The sequence below is a fragment of the Oncorhynchus gorbuscha genome, linkage group LG23 (assembly GCF_021184085.1).
Source record: "Oncorhynchus gorbuscha isolate QuinsamMale2020 ecotype Even-year linkage group LG23, OgorEven_v1.0, whole genome shotgun sequence".
In the NCBI taxonomy this organism is placed as follows: domain Eukaryota; kingdom Metazoa; phylum Chordata; class Actinopteri; order Salmoniformes; family Salmonidae; genus Oncorhynchus; species Oncorhynchus gorbuscha.
This window is the reverse complement of record NC_060195.1, coordinates 55,615,749-55,642,788: the sequence shown is the minus strand read 5'-3', so window position 1 is coordinate 55,642,788 and position 27,040 is coordinate 55,615,749. Positions and strand designations below refer to the sequence as shown.

General features: G+C 43.2%; 1 protein-coding gene across 1 annotated transcript; it reads left to right on the top strand.

The window, feature by feature from the left end:
* The first annotated feature begins 4,485 nt into the window (after nucleotides 1-4,485).
* On the top strand, nucleotides 4,486-23,045 carry LOC124011581 (anosmin-1-like). The gene is made up of 14 exons (XM_046325036.1): nucleotides 4,486-4,755; nucleotides 7,549-7,596; nucleotides 12,379-12,438; nucleotides 12,765-12,987; nucleotides 13,290-13,474; nucleotides 13,740-13,869; nucleotides 14,404-14,615; nucleotides 15,300-15,432; nucleotides 18,970-19,101; nucleotides 19,976-20,064; nucleotides 20,200-20,371; nucleotides 20,628-20,860; nucleotides 21,302-21,443; nucleotides 22,356-23,045. Exons 1-14 carry the CDS (start codon nucleotides 4,558-4,560, stop codon nucleotides 22,406-22,408), a joined length of 2,010 nt encoding a protein of 669 aa, XP_046180992.1. The 5' UTR covers nucleotides 4,486-4,557; the 3' UTR covers nucleotides 22,409-23,045.
* Nucleotides 23,046-27,040: the final 3,995 nt, after the last annotated feature.

The window sequence follows — 27,040 nt, the reverse complement described above, 5'->3', positions numbered from 1 at the left end:
ACACATAATCTGTCTAACATACAATACAGTCCATTTGTTGTACTAAGCTGAATATCACTAATCAATGCACATGATTGAAACTGTCAAGAAGTTTGTTCCAAACAGTTTGCATTTAATTATTATTTATGTTTGACATAATTAACCTGTGATTAGCCAGGTGATGGCCTGGAACATGAGCACTGCACTGAGCAAGTTTAGTTTATAGCTGATACATACAGGACTAGTTCATAGGCTATATGATGTATTACCCAGTAACACAACGTAAAATATAGACTCCATCCAGCTGTTCTGTTGAGGGTTTGATATCTTAAAATTGTCATTACACACTCTGTCCCGATGTTGAATGTCCCAATGGGGAACAAAGCAGACCTTGGATAACTCTGTATTGTGGAAAGTAACTATTTATCCGGTGGAGCAAATAGCTTCTTATGAGGTAACTACAACTATTTGAATACAGATCCCAAGAATGACTACTTTTTAAAACTATTTGTATTTTCAAATAAACCACAAACTATAATGATTTTCGGCCCAGGTCTGGAACAGTCACTGTTATGTGACACTGGTCGCTGTAAACTTTCTTGTCTTGCGTAATCTCTTCTGAAAATCCAGGAATTCCCAGTCTGATATTCAGATCCAGACCAGAGGACATCTAGGAAATGCTGTGCTAAGGAAGGACAGCTCCGCACACATCGAAAGAAAACTTAACCAGGTCAGAGATTCTGTTTGAGTTGTAACCTACCTGCAACTACTTCCCTATTTACTTCTCATAACGACGCACTATAACAGAGCTTCGAAATCGCCACGAGAACAAACAGAGACACTAAAATGCTTAAAAAGTTGTCAGGTGTCACAAATATTTGTCCCAATTAAATTGTGCTACTTGGGTTTCACCATGTCTATCATTGTACACATGTGAAGCAGCGGAACAGGACCAACTGTATACATCTGTCACACTACGCGCTCTTTGATGACATATGTTCTATCGTTAAAACGACAGCTCAAAAGACACCTGAAGAGAAGGAAATATGAAAGTGGTGTGTGTTTGTCTCCTTCTCCTGCTGCTGTCTTAAAGCTACGATGAGTCTGCCCAAAAAGAGTACTCTTGTGTTTTACTAGGTATGATAAACTGTCTCACTGAATACTTGCTTGGTTATTAACCAGACTGAACCATTGTAAACTGAGTTTGTGGTCCGGTGTTGCCCAGACACTCGCAATGACGATGTGTGTGGAGACGTCTCATTTATCACTTGGTTATTGGAATCAAGGTTCCACTCACTCTAATTCCTCCTCTTCCCCGGGAAAATCATCTACAACATTACGATCAGTGAAATCTTGTTTTTATATAGTTTGTGTATGTTTGTTGATGTTGTGATTGCATCTGTTTTGTGTCCCATAGTCCACCTCTCTCTCCTTGTAACGGTGTCATGTTTCTGAGGATTCAGCAGCAGCAAAGAGTGTGGACATCTCCAGTGAATCGAGGGAGGACTCCTCCACACCCACTGCTGCAAATATGAACTCTGTAACCACTAAAGAGAGTGCATTTAAAATGTCTCCTCTCCTCATCCATTTGTTATATCACACGCAGCCTAAAAATAAAATGAATAAATATCTGCATGTTTACACAGTTCGTGGATCTTTTTCTGGGGTTACAGTCTTAGGTTGCAGATGTTTTTTAGGTTGCAGTTTCACACTTCAACCCAGGAAATATTACCACATAATTACAACATAATTTCAGGGCCGATTTGTCAACAGTGAAAAGAAACTGGTACATAATTCATCCACTAGATGTCAACAGAGCTCCGGCTTACAGCATAGTCCAATAAAAAGAGCTTATGGTTTAGCTGGGCACAGCATAAAGATCACTCCATAGTGACAGACATGCATTATTAATACGCTGAATGAAACTACATTTATCAGTTTCCTACAATACATTATGATCATGCATTTGAGATGAATAAAACCAAAATGTATTAATAATTCACTCTATACAGATAATGATTATTTGGATGTGTCCCAAATGGCACCATTCCCCTATATAGAGCATTAATTTTGACCAGGGCCCATAGCGCTCGTGCACTATTTTGACCAGGGCCCATAAGGTGAAACATAGTGCACTATGTAGGGAATATGGTGCCATTTGGGACTCAGGCCTAGTGTCAAGAGACTCTGTGTAGTGGTGTATTGACTAAAACACCCATGCTGAGAGACAAGCTTTGTCTGTGTCAATAGTTATTGATTTATTTCATTACACTCCAATAACCGATCGTTACACCTCCTAGGGAAGTGTATGATCGTGCTCCAAATGTGATTGTTGTTTTCTAAATACTAACACAGTCAGGGGAATATTTGTATTTGTAAACAAAGGTTGCCAACGAAAATCCCCCCACTCGCACACACACACACACACACACACACACACACACACACACACACACACACACACACACACACACACACACACACACACACACACACACACACACACACACACACACACACACACACACACACACACACACACACACACACACACACACACAAACGTTGATGGCTGAAGTAGGCAACTCATATCATGTCCATTCCTCCCTTCTCACATAGACACAGGGGTTCCCTGACCCTGGTTTTATGAACCATATTGTAGGGGACACCCCATTGGCAGAGGCTTCCCCCAGTCAGGAAAGGAAACCACCAGGGTTGTGGAAAATACCATTCAGCAGCCTGCAGGAGACTACAAGACCCCACACCAACTAGCTACTTCTTCCACCACATAATTGCAAGGATCCCCTCTCTGCACACACGCATGCATATAAGTACATATTCTTTAACATTTTTTTAAAGGAGCAGGGGGTATTCCTCCTCTTGAAAGTTGCAGTGTGGTTGGACCACCAGGTGAATAAAATGTACATGCGTAATTTATTGAGTAACTCTGGCATTGCCTGATATATAGCCTTAGCGTTTAAAAGGGTCATCTGTAGTTGAAACAATAACAAAGTGGCTACTCTGCCTCTGTTTTGGTAAAAATAAAGAGCTCTTGATGCAAGGACTGAAAAAATATAGTTTGAAGTTTATTTTGAGGTTATATAGTGTTTGTTTACATGTACAATGTTTGCACACACTGAAGTAAAACAAGCTTATATTTTTGGTTCTGAGGCATTATAAATGAGGCATTTATAAGTTATGTTCTTATTTTATGATCCCAAAATGGATGTAGCATCTGTGGATTGCCCCTTTAAGATACAGTCACACACTGTCACTCAGTGTTGCATGACCAAGGATTTGAGAGGGGCCCCATGCCATTTCTACTAAATACATGATTTCATTTAAACATGCAATTGCGGTCCAAATGACAGAAGACAGAGACTGAGTTACCAAACTCTTCACATTTTACTCTCCGAAATTCCTCTGTGTAAACTAAAGCTACTGTGAATAGACAGATTGAACCTGACTCTGGTTCTGAACTGCAGCCAGTGTCAGAAACGCTCCTCACCTGTAGACTAATTATGACACTGTAATTAGTAGACAGCACAGCTGCTGTGATTCCACACAGCTCAGCACAGCTCCACTCTATAAAACCTAACATAGAAGAGGTGTGGGCCAGTCATTATCACCCCAGGAGGCTAACGCACCAAGCAGAGACTATTTTTTCAACGAGCATGAGCAAATAATACCAACTACGAGAGGATTCCTTCAATATTTCCTATACGTCATATTCTCTCCTTTCCGTGGGCCAGAAAACGGTGCCAAAACGTGGAGAGATACTTTGTGAGATATGGTAGTGGTTAGTTTTTATAGTTTTGCCCATAAAAATGTTGTTCTCTGCTACCGGTGAAAATGATGGGGATCCATGGAAGCTGTGTAAATTCCCGCCCCCCAGATAGGTTTTCCATGAGGCAACAAACTTGTTAGTTAGGAAAGTTTCAATGAATTAATGAATGAATTACTTAATGAATAAATTAAGGAAAATGAAGGGATTAATCCGAAATAAGACACAACGAATATGTATATATATATTTTTTCAGTACAGTCAAGGATAACATTTAAGAGATTATGAAGTGATTGTTGCAATTCTATGGTTTTTTGCGGCTCCAGAAAATGCATTGGGCAAGACCATAAACAGGTGTAGTGAGTTGCAGGTGAACATGAGCTCTGAGGGGTGGCTTCTGTCGATGTTCTTAATGTATAATTACCATGTATCAAAATGCATTCTTCTTTAGAAGCAGGGCATTATCATTAAAGATAATACTAGACCTAGTTTTATAATGTGAAGTAAATGAGCCCTTACATTTAGATTGTAATTTGAGGCTATTTGGCAATCATCATTTAAAATATGTCAGCAATTAAACAATTCGATGGCATCAGTCCAAACTCATCACACACATCATACCTGAGATCATTTGCCGTTTATGGGAGATGTTTTCCAATGTCAGGCTTGAGCTCAGATCCTGACTCCTCCCTTCGACGTAGAAGTTTCATCAGTTTCCCGGGCTGCATCCACAAACTGTCATAAACCCGTCCCGTCGCGACGAGGGGAAACACGCAAGAGAAAAGTTCTCGACGATGTCATTATTCGAAAGTCGAGGTGTGTTTGCGAGTCTTTGTTTGTGGAGTATCTTGTTCTTGAGTGTCAATGCGAAGACGCGGAAGAAAGACGAGACCCAGTCGACGAACGACATCTACCGAGGGAGATGTGCGTCCAGGTGCCTCAGCTTGCACAGCACGCGCATAGCGACGCTCTCCAAACAATCTCAGGTGGAGGTAAGGCCAAAACAAGCGGGCGAGCATGCTGCTGTCTTCATGGAATAAAGTCCAAGTTGGATCAAAAGCAGACAATCCGAATTTTTCAACTGCATTCTATAATATTACATTGACTTTTTATGCGTAAATGTTTTAATAAACAAGAATGTGCTTGAAATAGACCACCCCTTTAATGAACGTGTTTTTCTTGTTTTTATTTTATTTGTTTATTTAGTTGATTATTAACGATAACTGAAGTTTTGTTTTTGGCCTCATAACTGCTTTAGATTTGGTAAGTTTGCAAGCGAACTAGACACAATATATGGAGACAAGTCAGTACCAATGTTCTGACAGGAAACGGACTATACACTGTACTCCTCATTACAAAGTTCTCTTTAATTAACATGTCCCATTTTTAAATCCGACTCTGCATTGAGAAGTGGAGCAACCTACTGGCTGATGGAAAGAGATGGAGGCTTGTTATCCTAATTATGTCCATACCAAGCCCGTCACTACCCATCCAGTCCCAAGCCTACCACACTGTGACTGAGCCACCCATGTCACATGATCAAGTTCATGTCCTCCTCCTCCTTGGATAACATACAGTACATGGAGATAACTTAGCCTTAGCAGTGAACATGCCCAGATACTCACTATTCAGCCTCAGGATTTGGAAGGATGGCCCCGTGAGAATATCCACTAGTATACTCCCACATAGTAGGCCTATATAGTTGCCTGAATGAATTGATCCATAGAGAATATGGAATGGGGAACTAGTGAGATTAGCTATGGTTTATTATCATAGGACTGGAACTGCACTGACATCAGATCATTAGCCACACGGTCAAGCACTCGTGACCTCTCGAACGGTCAGGATATGACCTTTAACCTGTTTAATCACTACTTCCCCACGGATCATGTAGCAGGGTCAATGTTAGATTGCAAGGGCAGTCCATCTATTCCCTCTGTGATGGAATTCCTGTCATAGATCAAAGATCAAATCTACCCATTGTAGGAGTGGATAGGATACTTTGTCATGTCAGCCTATAAAATGGCTAATTCTTATTGCCAGACTTGGGTATAGCTACAGTACGCTTCAGCTATACGTTTTCATCAATTCGACACATTGTAATGGACAGATGAACGTGACTAAAATGAAGCATATTGTTTGAAAGGTCTCTGTTGAAAGCAGCCATGGAAATACATCTTGGTACATATTGTTGAATCTATCGTAACTTTCCATATTGAAAAGTCCCTTTCTGAGATTTGATGGAGACTTTTTAACATGACATAATCTACCCCAGACGGTGACTTCAAATCATGTTAATGCCACCATCAATCAGGATTAGTAGTGCACTATATAAGGAATAGGGTGCCATTTGGGATGTAGCCTTACCCTTGATTTCCAGTCTTTCATATGTAATATTTCGGAAACAATTGTCTGACTTGTGAAACTAGTTCTGATTTGCGTCAGAAGTCATATTGTGCTCCATGGAGTCAAAGTGACATAACAAAATGCCTTTATCTGTCCTGACTTTCATGTCTCTTGGGCTGCCATAGTAGCCTTCATAACATGGGTATGATGAATTGAATGAGTCCCCAATGGTACCCTATTCCCTTCATAGTGCACTACTTTTGACCAGAACCCTATAGGCAACTGTTCAAAAATAGTGCACTATAATGGAAATATGGTTCCATTTGGGATGCAGACATTCATTGACCTGATAATGACAAAGTCAGATGAGTATCTGTCTTTAGCCTTGCCTGCACTGGACACAGCGGTCTTTTTTTCCCCACAACCACCCCTTCCAGACCCTTGTGCCTGCACTGGACAGATGAAGGCTAGGGTGCCTGTGACTGGCCTGCTCGGTCTCCTCAGGCATTTGCTCACTAAAGGTCACTTTCACTTTAGGTCACTTTCTTTGCCACTTCAAAAGCCGTGTTGCCAACATGAATGGGTAAACCGATCGTGTTTGTACACTTTCGACTTTTGTTACAGTGTAGTTATGACAGTAGTTAAGACTAACTTTTACAGTACTGACTGTCCTCTACTCTCTCCCTAGTAATTACACTACTGACTGCCCTCTACTCTCTTCTCTGCCTAGTAATTACACTACTGAATGTCTTCTACTCTCTTCTCTCCCTAGCAAATACACGACTGACTGTCCTCTACTCTCTTCTCTCCCTAGTAATTACACTACTGACTGCCCTCTACTCTCTTCTCTCCCTAGTAATTACACTACTGACTGTCCTCTACTCTCTTCTCTCCCTAGTAATTACACTACTGACTGTCCTCTACTCTCTTCTCTCCCTAGTAATTACACTACTGACTGTCCTCTACTCTCTTCTCTCCCTAGCAATTACACTACTGACTGCCCTCTACTCTCTTCTCTCCCTAGCAATTACACTACTGACTGCCCTCTACTCTCTTCTCTCCCTAGTAATTACACTACTGACTGCCCTCTACTCTCCCTAGTAATTACACTACTGACTGCCCTCTACTCTCTTCTCTCCCTAGTAATTACACTACTGACTGCCCTCTACTCTCTTCTCTCCCTAGTAATTACACTACTGACTGCCCTCTACTCTCTTCTCTCCCTAGTAATTACACTACTGACTGCCCTCTACTCTCTTCTCTCCCTAGTAATTACACTACCGACTGCCCTCTACTCTCTTCTCTCCCTAGTAATTACACTACTGACTGCCCTCTACTCTCTTCTCTCCCTAGTAATTACTCTACTGACTGCCCTCTACTCTCTTCTCTCCCTAGTAATTACACTACTGACTGCCCTCTACTCTCTTCTCTCCCTACAGAACAATGGATCCCTGGGCTGGTGTCAAAATCATAAACAGTGTGCCAAGGTAACGTACAGATGTTTACATCCGCACCTTACCTAACATGACAGAAATCACACAAACTGATCTATTTTCAGAGGAAAGACTCTCAGGGAAAGTCAGCAGCTGAACAAATAGCATGATACATCATTGTCATAGTGGTTCTTACACAGTACTCTATTTACCATGAAATGCCATACATCACTGTGTCAGCCAATATACTACAGCTAGCTATGTACTGCTCATCTGTAGGTCACAGAGCCGACATAATATATGATCGCAACGTATAGCGACAGGTGCTTTAGATGGATGCTTGGCTGTTAAGCTCTCAGTCTCTCCACTTTGTATTTTCATCAAATACATTTCTGTATATCCCTTTCTGGAAGTCATAATTGTCCTTGGGTAATGAGGTCCACTCATTTTTTGGTAATGAGGACAGTAACGTTCTCTAACAGCCCTTCGGTATACTATCCCCACAGTGTACAGAAGTGAAGCTGACATGTAGCTTTTGTGCTCATTCCACAGGCTTCAGTATACTGTAGTATACGAAAAGAGAATGGTTGTACAGTTGTCATATCTCATAATGAAAACAGCAGTCAAATACCATTATGAAAAGTATTATCTCATGTTTTTGATTAATTGAATGTTTTTTTTTCAATAACACGTTCACACTCGTAGCTATTTATTCTGAAGCCACATTCCTAATTAGTTTTGAAATGTCTTTGTGATTGCCTTGTTTACTACAGTATAACACTCTGGCTAGTTGTGTGTTTGTGTCACCATATGGGAGAAAAGCACAACGACACACGTCTCTCTCTGGGACAGACAGACAGACACACCCCTGGGTTGGCTTGCAGCAGAAACATAGTCAGCCAGCCACTGACCTCCTCTCTTGGTGGGTCCGTGAAAACATTTGGCCAACTGCTCAGCAGATTTCTCCAGAACTCCGGAGATAGTTTTCACTCAAACTCTAAACCAGGTCAATCCCTGTAGTGTGATAGCATCCTCCACACTATGTCCATGTATTATAGCCTGGAACCGAAACCGATATGCTCTGTTTTTAATGGTGAAACTGAGCATATCAGTTTGGATACCAGGCGACAGATAATAAAATGTCAGCGCTCTACTTGTTTTCTTGAAGAGTGATAATGCTATTTTATTCACATGAAGAAAGTAATAATGATATTCTATTCTCGTTAAGAAAGAACACAGCCAATTAGAGTTCTCTTCCTCTTAGAATGTTCAATACACGGCAGCTAGTTGCCAAATTAGAGGCTCTGAAGTAGAGATGAAGAATCCATTTATTCTCACTAAGGAGATCTTAATGTCTCGGAGACGATTTGTTTTCGCTGCGTAAGCCATCGGATGTCTGCATTTGGTGATTGCTTGCAGCAGTGTTTACGGCTACACTGAAAGTCCACCCATAACGTATCGGAGACAACAACAGTGCTGCCATTTTTTTTAAAGCCCTCAATGATTACATCCAGTAGAGCTATGATAATGTTTGGTCACAATAGTCCGATCATCCTGTACTTTGCCCATGCACACTCAGCATCACGTTGTCTCCATGGACCTCCCTGGTAACGATGAGTGACTGTTAATCCGCCTGTCACTATCTCTTCGAGGCAGGCAGTCAATTAAGGCTACTATAGATGATTACCATAGCCTGACAAAATAGAGTCCGGTCACATCTTCATTTAAAGGCTTAGCAGGGGATGACAGGATCGCTTCAGTGCCTCATTTAGGAGAACCGTGGACGGTCATAATTGCCATGCCATTACACCGGGCTGCCCGTCAGCCTCTCAGCTCTGCAGATATGAATGCTTAGTTGAAGTCATTATTTTATTTTATCACCTCACGACAAGCCACGGCTCCTTCAGATTGGCGTTTAGGCAGCACTTGGGAGTCATTAGTGTACTAACTAACACTTACTGGTCTAGCAGTTAGGATGATGTGGCCCTAAGGACTAAAAATAAGGCTGAAATAGCACCCTACTCCATATATAGTGCACTACTTTTGAATGCACACCACATGAATGCATCTTCCACCACAGACATGACCAAGTGAAATAATGAGCAGTGTTAGCACTACAGAGAGGTGGCACGGGCTTGTCCTCTTGAGAAAGACTCTGGAACCCCCTCAAAGCCTGTTCAAGTTGTAGAAACACGAAGGGAGCGACAAATGCGAGGTCTCTTTCCTCCGGGGAGGGTGTCATCTGGGCACTGTATCAAACACTGTTGTGTGCTACAGTACAGCCAGGGCGCCTCCCAAATGGCACCCTTTTCCCTCTTTAGTGTATTTATTTTGCCCAGGGCCCATATGGCGCTGGTCAAAAGGAGTGCACCGTATAGAGAACAGGGTACCATTTGGGAAGCAGGCTCAGTCTCCCCCAACAGAACAGCAGCGTTATGCACGGTCAGCAGAGAGGTCACTGGGGCTATTATTTACCGTCGTTCACAAAGGAAACGGTTCACTCTTGTCCTACTACATCCTGAAATGGCCATGTGCATTCTGCTGGTGCATTTCCTGTTTTCCCTGGTTCCTTTGTTAAACAGAGCAGGTTTTCCTGTGTTCAAAATGGAGAGTAAGCATTATTGACTTTCAAATGTCTTATCAAATTTATGCCATCAAGGGGTAACACTCCTTTGTCTTTTGCCATCAGTGGAAGAGAGTCCTTAGGTGTTCTGTAAATTCCTAGGCATTCTATCAGAGTCCTAGAACTCTGCTTTATTTGCGGTCGGTCGCTAGTGGAAAGGAATGCCTGATTTGAGTTTGAAATGGGGCGGAAAAACGAAGCGTAGCCGAGGCACAATAAGAACGAGGAGACGAGAGTCTGAGCGTCAGTTGGGATTAGAGGGTGATTCTCCCGTTGGAGACCAGAGAAGGGAGATAAGAGATGACAGGACAGGGACAGTCATAGTACAGCATGGCACTAGGCTATGACGGGGAGCCGAGGATCTAGACCCTATGGAAGAGCTTTAGACATGGATAACATTGTAGTATGGAGGGACTGTAGGAGAGCGAAAGCAAGGGCAGGGCACTACAGGAGAGTAGAGGGGTAAGAGAGTGCTAGCTGAATGTATGAGCATGTGTTACTGAATTGGAAAGGGTACAACGTCAGGCTGTAGCAGTTTCAGGATGTTCCTTCCATGGAAGTAGCAGTGGAGCCTGGGGCTAGCTCGGCAGGGTCTCCGCATTTCCCCCTCCATAAAGTGGGCATCTCAGCTGCATTTAAACGTGTGCCCCCTTCCTTCACATTATTCAGAGTTTCCGACAACTACCAACACTTTCCACCCCTCACACACTTACTCTCACACACACGCTCACACACACACACTTGCTCATGTTTTCACAGCAACTGAAGATAAATGTGTTTCCCACTCTCATTCTGACCAAAACGTTGCCCCAGGACAACTCCGATCTTCACGCCTTGAAAACTTTCAACAACGCATTACATGGCTGAGGTTTTCTCTAGAAGGTTGTAGGAGTGTATTGGACTTGCTGTTATACTTGTATCAAGGCATAAGTAAGTAACAAAATAATAACCATAAGCATACCGAGTTTATAGACTGAACACAAATATAAACGCAAAAGTGTTGGTCCCGTGTTTCATGAGCTGAAATAAAAGATCCCAGAGATTACCAAGAACAATCCATCCACCAGACGTGGGATATCAATAAACTGATTAAACAGCATGATAATTACAAAAGTACACCTTGTGCTGGGGACAATAAAAGGCCACTCTAAAATGTGCCGTTTTGTCACACAACACAATGCCACACATGTCTGAAGTTGAGGGAGTGTGCAATTGGAATGCTGACTGCAGGAATGTCCACCAGCGCTGTTGCCAGAGAACTGAATGTTCATTTCTCTACCACAAGCCGCCTACAACGTCTTTTTAGAGAATTTGGCAGTATGTCCAACCGGCCTCACAACCGCAGACCACTTGTAACCACGCCAGCCCAGAACCTCCACATCCGGTTTCTTCACCTGCGGGATCGTCTGAGACCAGCCCCCCCGGACAGCTGATGAAACTGAGGAGTATTTCTGTCTGTGATAAAGCCCTTTTTGTGGAGAAAAACTCGTTCTGATTGGCTAGGCCTGGCTCCCAAGTGGGTGGGCCTATGCCCTGCCAGGCCCACACATGGCTGTGCCCCTGCCAAGTCATGTGAAGTCTATAGATTAGATTAGGGCCTAATTTATTTATTTTAAATTGACCGATTCCCTTATATGAACTGTAACTCAGAAGAGTGACATCACATATCAAATGGATATTTTTACTGTAATATGGTAACTTTCAAATTACCCCTAGATGCAACATTCCCAACTGCCTTTCCTCCAAAACTACCAGCCGCTGTGTTTCATTGCAGCATGAAATTGAAAATATGAATATTCCCCTGGGCAGTCTAACCTGGGTTACTCATGCAGGAAGAGTGTCTCTCAGGGGACAAGGACATTAGTACAGATCTACAAGCCGCTACAGGAAGCACATAGTTAACAAACACACTGTGGAAGAGTGGTGTTCTTTTGATTTTCAAACATCCTATTTATTTCTTGCTTATAATGATCTTCCCCAAATTAAATGTAGGTCCAGCAACCGGCGGTCAAGTTCTTTTAGCTGTTGTCTCCTCAAGAGAGGCAGGAACACCGACAAGGCCACAGATGTCAGATACATACAAAGATTCATCCCAATAATCCTCAAAAGGCTAAAGTTTGTGGCAACTGTGGTGACGCGCTTTTGCAGTAATGTGTTGGCAGGGATGGTGTAACAAGCCCTTACCTCCACCTCTGTTTCTCTCACCTTCAAAGTGCCTGGAACCCTGCAAGGCCTCCTGGGACCTGAAGAGCCGATGCCGGGAGCTTTGTGAGGTATGATGACCTTTGACAGCCTCCCATTTCGTTAAGTTAGGGGGGAGGAACGCGCTGAGAAGAGGCTTCATGTTGAGAGGCTAAATTGGTAGAGTTCAGTTCAGATTCTCCTCCATAGGATTTTTTTCGGCAAATGTAATCAGACACAGACATCTTTTACCTCCGTGCTTCCTCAATTTCATTACTCAGTCAAAAGTAATCAGAAACTGATCTTTTTCCTACAGTTTCTGCACAGTTTTTCCTACAGTTTTTTTTGGCAATATTATTTTAGTAGTAAAGCATCTGTGCTTTCTAACACTCTTCTCTCTCTCAATCCTCCACCCCAGTGCTCATTTCCCAAGAAGCACTGGGAGTGTGTGACGAGTTGTGAGTTCCTGCGCTCGGTGGTGGTAGTGAAGCAGGGTGACTGCCCTGCCTCTGAAAAGGCCAGCGGATTCGCGGCGGCGTGCGTGGAGGGATGCGAGGAGGACAGAGAGTGCTCTGCCCAGAAGAAGTGCTGTTCCAACGGCTGTGGGCACACCTGCCAACCTCCCAAGAACCTTTACAAAGGTACAGCAACCTCCAGTACACACAGTAGAAACTACAGTATGTACATTTTTTGTTGGTTGGTTACAACCAATATATTATCTGCCACCAATTTGTGGGCCAATTCAAAGATGAGATTTTTTTTTTTTTAATTAAAAAAACTTTTGCTTAGATATGTAAGGTTAGAATCTAACTACGTGAAAAATCTGTCGATGTGCCCTTGAGTAAGGCACTTAACCCTAATTGCTCTGGATAAGAACGTCTGCTAAATGACTAAAATTGAATGATCACATGTGACGTTGAAATGACCCACCTCACCCTTCCAGGAGCCCCTCTGAAGCCCAGAAAGGAGCTGAGTTTTAAGGAGCTGAGGTCTGGTCAGATGGAGGTGAGCTGGTCCACCCGATTCAACGTGTCAGCCGAGCCGGTCGTCTACGTGCTCCAGAGGAGGTGGAACTATGGGATCCAACCCAGCGAGGACGCTGCTACACAGTGGGAGGGGGTAGCTCAGGTTAGTCAGCCTTTTTGGGGATGCTTACTTATTGATACTGTATTTAGTTGATTATAAAGGGACAAATGAATGTAATCTACTTAGAATTCAAAGTCTGGCAATGCATTGATTGTGCATGAAGTTAAACAACGCTCTGTCTCTGTTTTACGCTCTCTCTCTCTCTCTCTCACACTCTTTTGCTCTCTCTCTCTCTCTCTCTCTCTCTCTCTCTCTCTCTCTCTCTCTCTCTCACACACACACTCTTTTGCTCTCTCTCTCTCTCTAGACCACGGAGGTGAAAGCGCGGCTGGCTGACATCCGGGCAGGCCGTTGGTACCAGTTCAGAGTGGCAGCAGTGAACGTCCACGGGACCAGAGGGTTCTCCACTCCCAGTCGCCACATCCACACCAAGAAAGGTCAGGCAGAGTGTGTCTGCTTGCGTGTGTATGTGAGGCTGGCTTAATCACCCTGGGGTGATATTGTACTGACTGTAATGAAGATGAATACAGACTAATTACATTGGCTTTTGGCCATTTCTGAAGTGCTGTATTGTGCTTTAGCTCCGTAGAGCTGTAATACCTTCCAGTCAATATATGAATATCTGTAATAGACAGTTACTAAAGCTTCATTTATTTGGCAGCTGTAATGTCATTAACCTTTTTACTGCAGTGGGCTAAATCAGGGTCACACAGATTCTTAGTAGTCTTAAACAAACCTACTTTGAAACAAAAGTATATACCTCACACACATAGTTATGGGCTTAAAATAAAGAATCAACTGTACCATGTCCGATATGGAGTTGAACTGTATTACATTTTGAGTTTGTATCCCAATATTACACTTTAAAACACATAAATATAACAAAACGCTTTGACATAGAAACACCGGAAACACTACTGATGTCTACTTCAGACCAATGGCACCTGATTGATTAACAATGTCTTCCCCAGACCCCTCCAGACCCCCTGCCCCATCTGAGCTGAGGATGTCCAACATGACCTTTGGCCCCGGCGGCAGGGTGGTGTCAGTCCGGCTGCGCTGGTCCATCCCCTCAGATCTGGATGTCCCTGTACACCACTACAGGGTGTCCTGGAGCTGGGCCACAGGCAGCACTGGGGCCATAGCACCACCTAAGACCAAGAGGAGGAAGCTGGTCAATGGGGTAAGTCATAGAGTAAGTCCCCAACCCTGACATTTTGGGCCCATGGGGTAGGTCAGTCATGTCAATAGAAATGGAATGACGTGCTCTGAGGTGCTTTGGCGGTCTAGTCATTCTACTTCTAAGGTCATAGCCTCTACACTCCTAGAAAAAAGGTGCTATCTAGAAACTAAAAGGGTTCTTCTGCTGTCCCCATAGGATAACCCTTTGAAGAACCCTTTTTGGTTCCAGGAACCTGGTACCTGGAACCAAAAAGGGTTCTCCTATGGGGACATCCGTAGAAGCCTTTTGGAACCCTTTTTCTACCCTGACATGTAGGCACCCATTAACATGGGACATTCCCTGGGACAATGTACAGTGGAAGCCTGTTTCCTCAAGCCACAACAAATGTAATGGAAGGAAAAACAATGGCAGTGTGTGTGGCTTTGATGCCATAAACTCTCCAATGGGATGGCGCTTAGTGCGTACACACCAAACCAAGCAATTGTATAGTTGTCGCCTCTGGCAAATGAATCGCAAATCTATGCTATTAAATAGCCAAAATCTGCATTAGCTCATGTCTGTTTTGGAAAATGACAAGTTATGCTGTGATTACTGGACCTACTTTGTACCTTTGTTGTGTGGATACAGAGGACACAGAACGGTCTACCTGACCCCATAACCCCTCTGTCCTGTGTGTGTATCCAGGGGCAGAGCTATGTGGAGCTGGAGAGTCTGCGAGCTAACAGGAGTTACAGTGTGGAGCTACAGGCTGTGTCCTATTGGGGACAGACCCCACTGAAAAGTCCCAAAGCCAGCCTGCACTTCAACACACGACACAGTATGTCAACAACAGTCAATGCTTATCAGCTCCCAAATTCTGGGAACATTCTCAAAGTTCCCAGGTTTTTACAGAAATCCCAGTTGGAGGGTTTACAGAATTGAGTAACTCCTATTAAATATTTACCCAGTATATGGAGGTTGGAAGCGTGATACAATACATGACCAAAACTCTACTTGTCAAACATCTTATTCCAAAGTTGCTAGGGCTGTTATGGTGACCGTATTACCGCGACACCGCCGGTCACGAGTCATGACGGCAGTCAAATTCCACAAGACCGTTTATCATGGTAATTAGGCTTCTCCAAGCTCTGATGCTGCTGATGGTCAATAGTAGCCTACCAAACTTGCTAACTGCCTGGTACTCAGCACCAATGCAATTGAAATCGAAAATCTAAAACAAACACTTCATGAGAGCCAATGAGCTCATATTGCGTAACATTTCAACAGGCTATGCAATTGCTTGAGAAAACAGTGATGGCCTCTACTAAAAAGAGGTGGATCCCATCAGCTTTTTATAGGCTAGGCCTACTATATTTATTTCTCAACTTTCCTAATATTAAGCACATTGCTTCTCTTTACAACAGGAGGATAGCCTACCTGGCTGGCATGAAAATGAACCACGGGAAAAGCGTCCTCCATTTGCTATTTAAGTGCATAGATGAAGTATTTTTTTCCACTGCCCCTGTTTTTGAGACAGGTGCATGATAATGGTCCATTTTAAATCAAAACAAATTTAACACATATATATGATTTAGTATATGTACAGATTAAATAAAGAATAGTCTGATGGGTGACAATATTAGCCTATCACTTGTGAACTATACAAGGATGCCCAGCACAAGAAACAATGCCTTTTTTTTGTTGCAACTTTTCCTAATCATATTCGCACACCTCATGTAGCCTAGCCCAGAGGCCTGGTTTGATAAGGTTTGTATCACAACTAAAGTGGGTAAATAACTTCTTAAAATTAAGCACATTAATCTGCTTTACAAGGGGTGTAGAGCCTAACTGGCATACTGTACATAAGCAGCGTGTGACTTTCAAGTTTGGGGAAAGATAATTTTCACCATAAAAAGTCACATGCATTACATGCATAATCACATTTGTGGTCATGGCCGCAAAAGGCCACACGAAGGGGATGTCGCCGGGAAATTTGAGGCATTATCAAGAGCTCGTCAAATCCTGAATCAGAGACTGTATGTATAGCCTGCGCAAAAAAAAACAAAGCAGAGCTCGAGCCTTTCACACAACTTTAAAAACAAAATCATCATGAGAGTCTCATCATGCAGCCTTAGAATGTATTAAAAATCTAAACTTATAGCCCAACGTCTGTATCATAACTAAAATAACTCTAAGCATAGGAGGGAGGACCTGTTTCGTTAACCGCTCAGCACAGAATAGCCGCATGTGCGCACTCCCTCAAATCGTTTGGAGAAAATATGCTTTCTATTTCATTCAGCTATGTTGAATTGTATTCTTCATACTGTTAAATAATATAAAATAATGCCACGGAATTCTAAGCACATCTTGTCTGCTAAATGAACTAGTGTACTCTAGCCCACGGCCATATGGCACAGACACATGCACGCACGCGCACTATACATACACATGAATTTAGTACTGTCGATATGTGGTAGTGGTGGAGAAAAGGCCTGGGGGAACATAGTGCGTTGTGAAATCTGTGAATGTATTATAATGTTTTAAAATTGTATAAACTGCCTACATTTTGCAGGACCCCAGGAAGAGTAGCTGCTGCTTTGGAAGCTATTGGGGATCCATAATAAATACAAATATGGCATAGCCAGATCAGGGCCTAACATAAGGACAACTCAGAGTATTCTATTCTGTTCTTCTGTAATAGACTACAGTTTCTTTAGACCCGTATAAAATAAATAATGACTTTATTGTGATGGTGTAGACTATATTACATGGATTTAGTGGACTTTTTAAAATGTATATGTTCTAAAGGTCTGAATCAGTGGCTTTTAGGTTGCGTGGAAGCCAGGAGATGCTAAATGTGTTTATGTTAATTAGCGGTCAATTACTGTGAGACCAGCAGTTATTTGCTTGACAATCACCGGCTGACAAAATGTCATGATTGCCACAGTTGAGAAATAAGTATTTGGTCCCCCCTTTGTTGCTATAACAGCGTCCACTCTTCTGGGAAGGCTTTCCACTAGATGTTGGAAAATTGCTGCGGGGACTTGCTTCCATTCAGCCGCAAGCGCATTAGTGAGGTCAGGCACTGATGTTGGGCGATCAGGCCTGGTTCACAGCGGGGTTCCAATTCATCCCAAAAGTGTTCGATGGAGTTGAGGTCAGGGCTCTGTGCAGGCCAGTCAAGTTCTTCCACACCAATCTTGACACTCATTTTTTCCTTTCCCCCCCCGTTTCTCCCCAATTTCGTGGTATCCAGTTGGTAGTCTGTCTTGTCTCATCGCTGCAACTCCCATACTCGGGAGAGGCGAATTTCGAGAGCCGTGTGTGAAACACAACCCAACCAAGCCGCACTGTGTCTTGACATAATGCCCACTTAACCCGTAAGCCAGCCACACCAAAGTGTTGGTGGAAACACCGTACACCTTGCGACCCTGTCAGCGTGCACTGCCGGCCAAACCCTTCCCTAACCCGGACAACGCTGGGCCAAATGTGTGCCACCCCATGGGTCTCCCGGTCGTGGCCGGCTGCGACAGAGCCTGTACTCAAATCCAGAATCTCTAGTGGCACAGCTAGCACTGCAATGTGTGCAGTGCCTTAGACCACTGCGCCACTCAGGGGGCCAACAAACCATTTCTGTATGGACCTCGCTTTGTGCAAGGGGGAATTGTCATGCTGAAACAGGAAAAGGTCTTCCCCAAACTGTTGCCACAAAGTTGGACGCACATAATCGTCTCGAATGTCATTGTATGCTGTAGCGTTAGGATTTCCCTTCACCGGAACTAAGAGGCCTAGCCTGAACCATGAAAAACAGCCACAGACCATTATTCCTCATCCACCAGACTTTACAGTTGGCACTATGCATTGGTCCAGGTAGCATTCTCCCGGCATCCGCCAAACCCAGATTTGTCAGTCGGACTGCCAGATGGTGATTTATCACTCCATAAAACGTATTTCCCCTGCTCCAGAGTCCAATGCTGGTGAGCTTTACACCACCTCAGCTTGGCATTGTGCATGGTGATCTTAGGCTTGTGTGCGGCTGTTCAGCCATGGAAACCCATTTCACGAAGCTCCCGACTAATAGTTATTGCGCCGACGTTGATCATGTCCCTGCTTATAATTATCTGGGTATCTGGATTGACAGAAAAGCCTGATTTAGGATCTTTTTACTGAAGGATGTGTTTGTTTCCTGTAATTGTGTTTTGCTTTTCGTGTATTGATGTGTATATTGGTGTGTATAGTGTATATTGATGTTTATACAGGGCTGATCTGTGTAAGTAAGGGTAAAAAAGGAAATATATAGTATTTTGACCATATAGTGTATGTTTGCATCGGATCTAACATCGCTTTGTTCCCATTTTCATTGTTCCACAATCAGGGCAGGAGCAGACGTCTGGCGCCCGCCCGGTCCCCGTCCCCGAGGGCCTTATACCTGATGTGTTGGATGTGGGCACCCCTTTCTACCAGGACGGCCAGCTGCAGGTCCGGGTCTACTGGCAGAGGAGCACAGGTATGCAGGGGGAAACCCAGACACAGCTACACACACACACACACACACACACACACACACACACACACACACACACACACACACACACACACACACACACACACACACACACATGCTTGCATGCGCACACACACACACAAAGGCACGCATGTATGCATGCACACACACACACACACACACACACACACACACACACACACACACACACACACACACACACACACACACACACACACACACACACACACACACACACACACACACACACACACACACACACACATGCTTGCATGCGCACACACACACACAAAGGCACGCATGTGTGTGTGCATGCATGCACGGACGCACACACACACAGTCACATGCATCCACACACACACATTTGATTTGGCCTTCAACAAGAACAGCAGTGTTGCTGAGGAAATAATCCTCTAACCACCACCTCCCTATCGTTATGTAAACAGAGAGATTATCGTAAATGTACAGGCTGCTTGTGGGTAATTAAACACGAAACAAAAGACTGCTTTCTTACAAGCTGATAAGATGCACAGAAGTACATCCGGAATCCTGTTCATGCAGGAACATGAGCAGAGTAAGCTAGCATTCCATGTGCCCTGGCTACCCACGGCACACACACTGGGCTACCCAGAGCACACACACTGGGCTACCCAAAGAGCCAACTGAGGAACGGCTTCTCTTACATTTTGCGTCAAATAATCTGTTCTGTCTGAACAAGTTGAGCTTTATAGAAGTGAACTATTGATTCTTATTTTGAAAGGCCAATGTGTGCTTTGTCACCAATGTTTAAGCGACAAATCGGCAGTTGGTTGAGGATGAATGATTATTGATTTATTCTACTTTCCATCTCTCTCAGATCCCACTGTAGCTCGGTATCGTGTCCAGTGGGTACCAGAGTACTGTGGACACAACCAGACCAAAGGAGTGGACAAGATCATCACACGGGTAACCAGTTTCATTCAGCCATACAATCGATTTTTATTGTGTATCTTCAATTAAGACAAAGGGTATCTATCTCTATTGGAGTTACAGTGTAGGCTGCTCTCATCATATGTGTCCACTGTCTTTAACCTCTTATAGGAGGGCTTTGCCAGCCTCCCCGGCCTGCTCTTCTCCTGTAAGTACAGAGTGAACCTCCAGCCTCTGGGTAGTAAGGGACGTGCCCAGGCAGAAACCACCTTCTTCTACACCCCCTCCTGTGCCACCATCAGGGCCAAGAGCCCCAAACACATATCCTGTCCCGGCCAGGAAGGTGAGACACCACTGACCACCCAAAGACGACTTTAGTCAATTTGTCATTAACCCTAGTGACCGTTCAATTCAGATGTCCATTGGTGTACCTCCTCTGTTTGAGATAAACTACATTGAAGTCAGACTGTGCAGAATCACTGATCTACATATCACCTTGCATCCTAAATAACTAGTCAGTATGTGATCAAGATTTGCAATTCTGCACGTCGCTTTGCTCAAACTGATCCCCTCAAACACTCTGTACGTTTGTCCCATAGGAGCTCCTCCTCCTCCTCCTCCTCCCAAGGTGCTGTCCAAGGCAGAGAACCTGACCGCCTCCTTCATGGCCCACAAGGGTAATGTCACAGCTGTGTTTACATGGGAGGTATCTACGCCACTCCCACCCCAACAGCTCCACGGGTTCCAGGTCACATGGGCAGAAGTGACCTCAGCCAGTCGCCATAACAACCTTCCCAACAGCCTAATCTCACAGTCCCAGATACTACCACCAGTAAGTCCATCAGTATAAACCCAAATAGTGCTGCCCCACTGGGCACAGACTTAAATTCAGCGTCTTTGCCACGTTGGTTCAACATATTTTCATTGAAATGACGTGGAAACAACGTCGATTCAACCAGTGTCTCCCCAGTGGGGTGCCACCATAACCGGAAACCCATATCAACTCAATGAATTAGCCCACCTTTATGCAACAAATCTGACTATTTTTCTCGGGAAATCAAAATTCCTGCAATAACCAGCAAATGTCAAAGTAATCCATCTTCATTTTCACAAATTCCCGTGATTTGTTGCGGTTTAAATACGTAGCGTCACGGCAAAGGGTGGATGTGTAGTAGAGTAAGGTGACCAAAATATCCATATAGGAAAAAGTCAACCAGCTCCCCCTTTTCACAGTTAATGAGCCCCTGTATTGTTGTCTTCCCTCTTCTCTCAGGAGCGTAATGTCCTGGTAGTGTCAGGTCTGCAGCTAGCCACCCTCTACAGGTTGGAGATCCAGCTGATTGGAGCCGGAGGAGAGGGTCCTGCCACCACCAAGACTTTTTGCACTCCCACCACCTCACCAGTCCAGCAGCACAGTAAGATCATTGATTGGATTATCTTGCTCTTTTCCAGATGCTAAAAGAGAATTACAATGAGAATACGCACATGCATAACCACTGATAACTGAAGTTCTCTTAAATATGGCCAGTTTGATAGGTGATAGAAAATGTAATGTAAAATTATTTATTTTTTAAACGTGGTGATTTTGCAGTCTGACTATGGTTGCAAAGGGAGAGCATATTACTGGAAACTTTAAAAGTCTACCATTAAACTATCATAATTTTGGTAACTTTCAAGGAATGTATGGAATTTTACAAGATGACATCTTTTTGGGTGCTGCCGACTATCACAGGTGTCTGTAATTATCTCTGGCGCTCTGTGTGGCCTCATGTCAAATATATTACAAAAAATCCAACAAGATGATTTTAAAATAAAAAAATATAAAGACAAAGCTATAAAACATTATTCTAAATATAAACCAACTTAGTAAATGTATGTGTTTAATATGAGGATTTCAGCATGAAATATCCTTTATATTTTTTACACACTTATTTATTTGACTATATCAATATGTTTATGTTGTAAATGTTTGGGGTATAAACTGGTTGTAGTTGTGAAAAAAGACTTGCTGAGGTAATAGAAAATAATGCCATTGTTGATTTCAATGATTTTTTTCATTCATGACGCTATTTTCTCTTGAACCATGTGGTCTATCCACTAGAAACTCATGGACAATATGGACACAGATATAATAAATGTATACTTTATATATGAATAAAAATATGTTTTTGTTATTCAAGTATAAATCACCAAAGATGCCATAGATTACCTGTTAATTACCATTATTACTGAAGAATCTGGTAACTTTCGTAAATTACCGGTAGCTTTGCAACCCTAACCCTGACCGTATCGTTGACCGTATCGTTGACTTGTTTGGCCTATCTCAGGACCTGGACTCAGGAACCATCACCAGCACCAGTCCAACATAGAGAGGCACTGACCAGGGCTGACCAGACTGCACAGGACTAACCTCCCAGAATCAGGACACTGGAGAACAGCCACCAACAGAAGTGTTCTCTTTCAGACACTACTCAGTCATGCCTCTACTGTTGTATGTACACTCTACCAATCAAAGAAATTGCTAACAAGTAGCCCACCGGTAAACAGTTCACCCAAACCTTCAACGAGGGAATGCTTCTGAATTTTGCATGTGGATATGAGTTGTTATACAGTAGATTAAGATTCCTTAGAGACCTTGGCTTTGCATGTAAAATCCTAGTGTTTCTGGCATTAAATTATTTGTATTACAACCTCCCTGTCTCCGACAAATAGACAATGACTTGTCACTGTTAATTAATACATTTTTTAAATATAAAAGCAATGTTTTTTTAACGTTTTAATAGGCTGAAGATGTCATTTTGTGCCCCAACTCATGTACTGTAAATGGTGTACATACAGTTTGTCTATAATTTATTTATGTCTACAGTGGTTTATTTGTATGTATTACTGTACACAGTTGTCTTTGTGTTACTTTTGACTGTGTATGTTCTTTCCAGTTCACCCTTTTGTAAACTGACATACCCTGTATAGAGATGTATAAGTAAATTCCATGTCAAAAAGTGTCGTCTGTGCATATTTTATACTGTATGGTTCAAAAGTCCATAGTTATAAACCAGAGAAAATGAACGACCATTGTGTTTCTATTGACATGATGGCTTGTTTGGTGTGCAAACAAAAGGTTCGCTAGTGAAACACAGGTCTCCTGGGGACGTGTGTAAATACAAACACACCACCCGGCAACGCAGTCTGTCAGCGTTCTATACCCATGGTGCATGGCGTCACACTTATCCCCATTCAACCCAACCAACTGGGTCTCTGTGTTTCTGCCTGTCGAACTACTGTATGTGTGCACATGCGTCTGAATATGACTCTGCTATGGTATCTAGCTCTCATTTATATATACACTGCTCAAAAAAATAAAGGGAACACTTAAACAACACAATGTATCTCCAAGTCAATCACACTTCTGTGAAATCAAACTGTCCACTTAGGAAGCAACTTTGATTGACAATACATTTCACATGCTGTTGTGCAAATGGAATAGACAACAGGTGGAAATTATAGGCAATTAGCAAGACACTCCCAATAAAGGAGTGGTTCTGCAGGTGGTGACCACAGACCACTTCTCAGTTCCTATGCTTCCTGGCTGATGTTTTGGTCACTTTTGAATGCTGACGGTGCTTTCACTCTAGTGGTAGCATGAGACCGAGTCTACAACCGTGGCTCAGGTAGTGCAGCTCGTCCAGGATGGCACATTAATGCGAGCTATGGCAAGAAGGTTTGCTGTGTCTGTCAGAGTAGTGTCCAGAGCATGGAGGCGCTGCCAGGAGACAGGCCAGTACATCAGGAGACGTGGAGGAGGCCGTAGGAGGGCAACAACCCAGCAGCAGGACCGCTACCTCCGCCTTTGTGCAAGGAGGAGCACTGCCAGAGCCCTGCAAAATGACCTCCAGCAGGCCACAAATGTGCATGTGTCTGCTCAAATGGTCAGAAACGGACTCCATGAGGGTGGTATGAGGGCCCGACGTCCACAGGTAGGGGTTGTGCTTACAGCCCAACACCGTGCAGGACGTTTGGCATTTGCCAGAGAACACCAATTCGCCACTGGCGATTCGCCACTGGCGCCCTGTGCTCTTCACAGATGAAAGCAGGGTCACACTGAGCACGTGACAGATGTGACCGAGCCTGGAGATGCCTTGGAGAACGTTCTGCTGCCTGCAACATCCTCCAGCATGACAGGTTTGGCGGTGGGTCAGTCATGGTGTGGGGTGGCATTTCTTTGGGGGGCCGCACAGCCCTCCATGTGCTCGCCAGAGGTAGCCTGACTGCCATTAGGTACCGAGATGACATCCTCAGACCCCTTGTGAGACCATATGCTGGTGCGGTTGGCCCTGGGTTCCTCCTAATGCAAGACAATGCTAGACCTCATGTGGCTGGAGTGTGTCAGCAGTTCCTGTAAGAGGAAGGCATTGATGCTATGGACTGGCCCGCCTGTTCCCCAGACCTGAATCCAATTGAGCACATCTTGGACATCATGTCTCGCTCCATCCACCAACGCCACATTGCACCACAGACTGTCCAGGAGTTGTCGGATGCTTTAGTCCAGGTCTGGGAGGAGATCCTCAGGAGACCATCCGCCACCTCATCAGGAGCATGCCCAGGCGTTGTAGGGAGGTCATACAGGCACGTGGAGGCCACATACACTACTGAGCCTCATTTTGACTTGTTTTAAGGACATTACATCAACGTTGGATCAGCCTGTAGTGTGGTTTTCCACTTTAATTTTGAGTGTGACTCCAAATCCAGACCTCCATGGGTTGATACATTTGATTTCCATAGATAATTTTTGTGTGATTTTGTTGTCAGCACATTCAACTACGTAAAGAAAAAAGTATTTAATAAGAATATTTCATTCATTCAGATCTAGGATGTGTTATTTTAGTGTTCCCCTATTTTTTTGAGCAGTGTATTTTACATCTTCGGGGTCCTTAACTTTTTATTTTTAGCCTATGAGAGTTGTTGTTTCAAGCGTTGAAGCCTTCCTTACTGCTCTATATGTTTAATGCTGATTTAATTTGCTGTCTTTAATTTGCTATCATCCAGTTTTTATTCGAGTAAAGTCATGACTGCTGTGATGGAAACAGGAATTTTCTGTCAAATTGTATAGATGCTAACAAATCATTTATTCGTTCGACATGGTGGCATGTTTTTGTTTCGGTCAAATGTATTATATGACAAATGGTGGTGGAAATGCCTTTAATACGCAATTATTGATATAATAGCCATCATATGGAAGTAAACTTGTGGTCCTGCCACTACAATTCAGGAAACCTGGCAGTTTCAATTGGGCTAAAGATGAAATAAATAATGAACGTCACAGGGTGGTGAAAATGCATTGTATGAGCTTGATGCTCCTTTCCAATACATGTTGAGGGTTTTATTCTGGTGACATGATGATTGATGCTTGACAACCGTTTAGACAATTAAAAACATTCTCGCTCTCATCCATAATCTCTTCATGTAGACTAGCCTACCTGCAGCGCCTACCTGCAGCGCCTACCCGCACTGTATCTGCGAGCTGTTGGCTACATCGCATGTGCTAAAACCAGAGTAGACACATTCGCAATTTAACAATGTCAGTGACAAAACTATCCATAGAGTTGAAATGCGATGGAAATACATTGAACACTAGATTTATATTCGGTACATGAAAACTTCAGCTAAAAAGTACATTTTGTGTGCACTATGTCATCACACACTGTTTTTTAAAATCTGCAACAAGTCAGTTTGATGGAAACAACTGGATGAAAAAATGTGCATATTTTCTTTATGCAGATTTGAGAATATTCATGAGGTTTACATATGCGGTTACATTCCAATTGGATGTAAACCTCGTTTATGGCAGGCAGTGGAGGCTCCTCAGAAGAAATAGGGGAGGACCATCCTCAGTGAATACATTTTTAGATAAAACTATACTAAATACATTCACGTCCCCAAATAATTGATTAAAACATACTGTTTTGCAATGAAGGTCTACAGTAGTTAAACATCACTCTGTGGGGTAGCACCATTGTGTAGTCGGAGGAAAGCTAGCTTCCGTCCTCCTCTTGGTACATTGACTTCAATACAAAGCCTAGGAGGCTCTTGGTCCTCACCCCCTTCCATAGATTTATACAGTAATTATGACAACTTCAGGGGGATGTCCTCCAACCCATCAAAGCTCTTGGAGCATGAACTGACATGTTGTCCACCCTATCAAAGGATCAGAGAATTAATATAATAGTGAAAGCATAAGCTACAGCTAGCTAGCACTGCAGTGCATAACATTTGGTGAGTCGTTGACTCAAAGAGAGAAAGACAATAGTTTAACAGTTTTCAACAAATTCAATAAAGGAGAAGCAAGAGAGAGAGCGTAGAAGAGAGATGTAATCTTTTTTTTCACTTTCAGTTTCACTTAGCTAGCAAATGCACATGGCTAGTTAAGCTTACTCAAACACCCGGCTCAAACAGAGGGATACTATGTTAGCTAGCTGGCTATGACTATTCAACACAACACTGGAACTCTACCAAGTCAATGTAAGCTTTGGTTTTATTAATTTATTGCCACGGGGCCCGCTGGTGTAACTGCTAAACTGCTTACTGACTGTACACTGCATGATTGTAGCGGGTTTACTAACACATTAGTTATGTTAGCTATGTTGACTAGGATGTTACTTTAGCTAATATGGGGACAAAAATGTAGGCTGTGTGCAGCGGTTTTGATATGATTTAGTTGGAAATGTTTTTTTCGCATGGTCACATACAGCTGATGTGTTCTGCATTGGAGTCCACAAACAAAGGGAAAAGGTGAGAGGAGGAGAGTGCATAGATGCGAGAAGGAATGCAACGTGGCTGCTATGAAAGTGAACTGTGTTTACGTGTGATCAGGATTTTATTCATTCCACTGATTATGTTGAAAAACGTTTCTTACACAGAAGCAAATGAAACAGGGCTAAAAATATCAAAATTTGTCCAATCGAAACTCTCGTTTGCAACTGTTGGACTGATGATTACACCCTTGATAAGCTAGATG

Coding starts and splice junctions, on each gene's coding strand:
- LOC124011581 (XM_046325036.1), top strand. CDS start 4,558: ATGTCATTATTCGAAAGTCGAGGTGTGTTTGCGAGTCTTTGTTTGTGG. Junction 4,756..7,548: donor CCAAACAATCTCAGGTGGAG/GTAAGGCCAAAA, acceptor CTCTCCCTACAG/AACAATGGATCCCTGGGCTG. Junction 15,433..18,969: donor GCACTTCAACACACGACACA/GTATGTCAACAA, acceptor TTCCACAATCAG/GGCAGGAGCAGACGTCTGGC.